Here is a 3,812-nt window from a genome sequence, read left to right on the forward strand (position 1 = left end):
AGAATAAAGTAGAAAATAATTTGTAATATAACCTATGTTGGTCCTCTTATTTTTTCCACTTTATTTGAGATATAATTAAATTACAACATTGTGGAAGTTTAACGTATACAATGTAATGATTCGATATACATATATGTTGCAAAATTATTATGTTGGTCCTCTCTGAAGGAAAACATTTTATATAATGAAGAATTCAGTTTGACTTGTGTAGGCTTTCTTAGATCTATTCTTCATTTTCTCTACTCTAAGAACTTTCACCCATCACTTTCAAGTGTGCTGAGATGTCAGTTTTAACATGAAGTAGATCTTGCCGATCACATATGTGTTATGCTCACCCCAAGACATATATTTTTTTAGCTTAAAATGCCACTAAAATACTCCTCCTCGTTTTTTCCCTCTAGTTTTCCAGCTCCCAAGCACCATGAATAGAAACCTGTTGCTATTGAAATGATGAAATACCAGCCTTAAATAAGAATACCAATGAGATTACAAGGATTTTGGAGCAAATGGCAAAAATAGAACAAAACATTTTTAGGACATGGTTTTTAGAATGTTATTTTTATTTGGGATTTTTGTTCTTGGTTCAAAAAATGTTTTAGATGCTTTAAAACACACACACTCACACAAGGAAAGTAAGGGTAATGGCTAACCATTTATGGGCCAAATAACGCGCAAAGTACCTTATGTGAATTATCTCATTTAGTTCTAGTTCAACCCTATGAAGCTTCCATACTATTTTTAACTTCCATTGTGCAGATGAGGAAACCGAGGCTTAGATAAGTTATGCGACACATCCGGACTTTGAAATTAAGTAGTAAAACTCAAGCCTTCCTTAATGAGAAAATTAAAGATTTAATAATAATAATAGCAGATAGGAAAGATTTGTTGCTTTCCTGTGATCAGACGAGCACCTATTAATAGTTGTTGAGCGATTGATTAAATATCTAAAAAAATAAAAGCAAAATGGAGAACATATTTTTTTTTTCACCAAAATAATTATACAATGTTATCGTTGGCAGTGAATTTTTATTTAATCGGCATTAAATTAAAGAGATTTTTGCAGTGACTCTTCCTCAAGGGGTGTTGATAGCATAATAGAAAATAATGCCAACTGTAGTTTTATAGACGATATGGAAATGCAATAATAGTTTTTTATGCTGATCCTTTTTAGTGGCGGTAAGCATTTTTATACACCAATAGGTACTATCAGAAAGAGAAATTAAGAAAACAATACCATTTAAAATTGCATTAAAAACAATAAAATACCTAGGAATAAATTTAACCAAGGAGATAAAAAACCTATACTCAGAAAATTATAAGTCATTGAAAAAAGAAATTGAAGAAGATACAAATAAATAGAAGCATATACCGTGCTCATGGATAGAAAGAATTAACACTGTTAAAATGTTCATACTACCCAAAACAATCTCTAGATTCGATGCAATCCCTATCAAAATACCAATGGCATTTTTCAGACAAGAACAAATAATCCCCAAATCCATTTGGAACCATAAAAGACTACAAATAGCCGCAACAGTCTACAGCCATGCCACCCTGAACGTGCCTGCTCTAGTCTGATCTTGGAAGCTAAGCAGGATCGGTCCTGGTTAGTACTTGGATGGGAGACGACCTAGGAATACCAGATGCCATAGGCATTAAAAAAAATAGCCACAGCAATCTTGAGAAAGAAGAACAAAGTTGGAGGTATCACACTGCCTGATATCAAACTGTACTACGAGGCTATAGTAACCAAAACAGCATGGTACTGGCATAAAAATAGATACATAGATTAATGGAACAGAATGGAGAACTCAGAAGTAAATCTACTTCTGTATGCTCATTTAATATATGGCAAAAAAGGCAAGAATATGCAATGGGGTAAAAAGAAATTCTCTTGAAGAAATAATGTTGGGAACACTGGACAGACACATTCAAAAAAATGAAAAGACCAAGTTCTTACACCACATATAAGAATAAACTCAAAATGAATTAAAGACTTAGATGTAAAACTTGAAACCATAAAACTCCTAGAAGAAAACACAGACAGTAAACTGACATTGCTCTTAGTAATATTTTTTCTACTATATCTTCTCGGGAAGGGAAACAAAATAAAAAATAAACAAATGGGACTACATCAAACTAAAAAGTTTTGCACAGCAAAGGGAACCATCAACAAAATGAAAAGATAACCTACTAAATGGGAGAAGATATTTGCCAAAGATACATATGGTAATGGGTTAATAACCAAAATTTATAAAGAACTCATATAATTGAACAGCAAACAAACAAACAATCCAATTAAAAATATGGGCAGAAGACCCAAAAAGATATTTCTCCAAAGAGGACATGCAGATGGCCAATAGACATATGAAAAGATGCTCGAGGTCACTAGTCATCAGAGAAATGCAGATTAAACCCACAATGAGATATCATCTCACACCTGTCAGAATGGCTACATTCAGTAAACCAAAAAACAGCAACTATTGGTGAAGATGTAGAGAAAAGGAAACCCTCGTGCACTGTTGGCGGGACTGCAAAGTAGTGCAGCCACTGTGGAAACAGTTTGGAGGTTCCTCAAAAAATTAAAAATAGAACTACCTTATGACTCAACAATTGCAGTTCTGGGTACTTAGCTAAGGAAAGTGAAAACACTACTTTGTAAAGATATGCACACCTGTGTCCACAGCAGCCCTATTTACAATAGCCAAGATATGGAAGCAACGTAAGTGCTCGTCAATAGACGATTGGATAAAGAAGTCACGGCACATATATGCGATGGAATGTTATTCAGCCATGAAAAACAAAATCTTACCATTTGCAGCAATATGGATCGACCTAGAGGGTGTTAGGCTGAGTGAAGTAAGTCAGAGAAAGAAAGACAAGTACCATATGATTTTACTTTTATGTGGAATGTAAGGAACAAAGAAATGAACGAACAAAACGAAACGGACTCATAGATACAGAGGACAAACTGGTGATGGCCAGAGGGGAGGGGTGATGGAAGGCAGGATGAACAAGGGGAAGGGATGAAGAAGTACAATTAGTAGTTACAAAACAGTCATGGGGACGTGGAGCACAGCCTAGGGACCAAAGCAATAATACTGTAATAACCTCGTATAGTGCCAGGTGGGTACTAGACTTACCGGAGGGTTCACTTCATAAATCATATAAATGCCTAACCATTGTGCTGTACACCTGAAACTAATAAAAAAATCCTTGTTAACATCATCATCGTTATCAACACCATTTTCACGGTCAATATCATTAAAACTTATTGTTTATTTTATCCCAGGTACTGTGATGAAAACGTTACATCCATTATTGCATTTTTTTCTGACATTATGGGGGAGATACTTTTGTTAGCTTTATTTACAGATGAGAACACCAAGGCTTAAAAGGTTCAATTAAGTTGTTCTAAGTCACAGAGATAATAAGCGGTAGATATTTTACCCAAAACCGAATTTTCTTTCCCTTAAGCCTGTGGTCTTAAGTACCAGTAATGAAAAAAATAATCTGGAAAGAATGAAGCCTGCACTAATTTTAAGGTCTCTGGTTTGGAGTTTGCCATTAAGCAGGATAATATTTTGCATTATGAGCAAAATAATTTTCTATCAGTGTGAATAATTCAAGAATATGTCATTTATTTTTGAAACTTCCTACTGTAATTTTCGGTAGAGGTCGAACTGCAAGAATAAAACACTCAACCATTGTCATTTCAGGGGACTTCACAAAGCTGCATTTTTAAGAAGCATGTTTACAAGAAGGCAAAATTCTTCAGATCTAAACTCGTGTTTTTATAACTTTTGCTTATC

At 34.4% G+C, this 3,812-nt stretch overlaps 1 protein-coding gene across 1 annotated transcript in view; it reads left to right on the forward strand.

Moving 5' to 3' along the window:
• LOC105308431 (ryanodine receptor 2-like) overlaps positions 1–3,812 on the forward strand; it is a 123,503-nt gene that overhangs the window by 20,357 nt on the left and 99,334 nt on the right. The window contains exon 5 of the mRNA XM_011384404.1: positions 1,172–1,176. Within this exon, the coding sequence (XP_011382706.1) occupies positions 1,172–1,176 (5 nt within the window). The remainder of the gene's footprint in view (positions 1–1,171; positions 1,177–3,812) is intronic.

This window comes from Pteropus vampyrus, unplaced genomic scaffold (genome assembly GCF_000151845.1).
Source record: "Pteropus vampyrus isolate Shadow unplaced genomic scaffold, Pvam_2.0 Scaffold576, whole genome shotgun sequence".
NCBI lineage: Eukaryota > Metazoa > Chordata > Mammalia > Chiroptera > Pteropodidae > Pteropus > Pteropus vampyrus.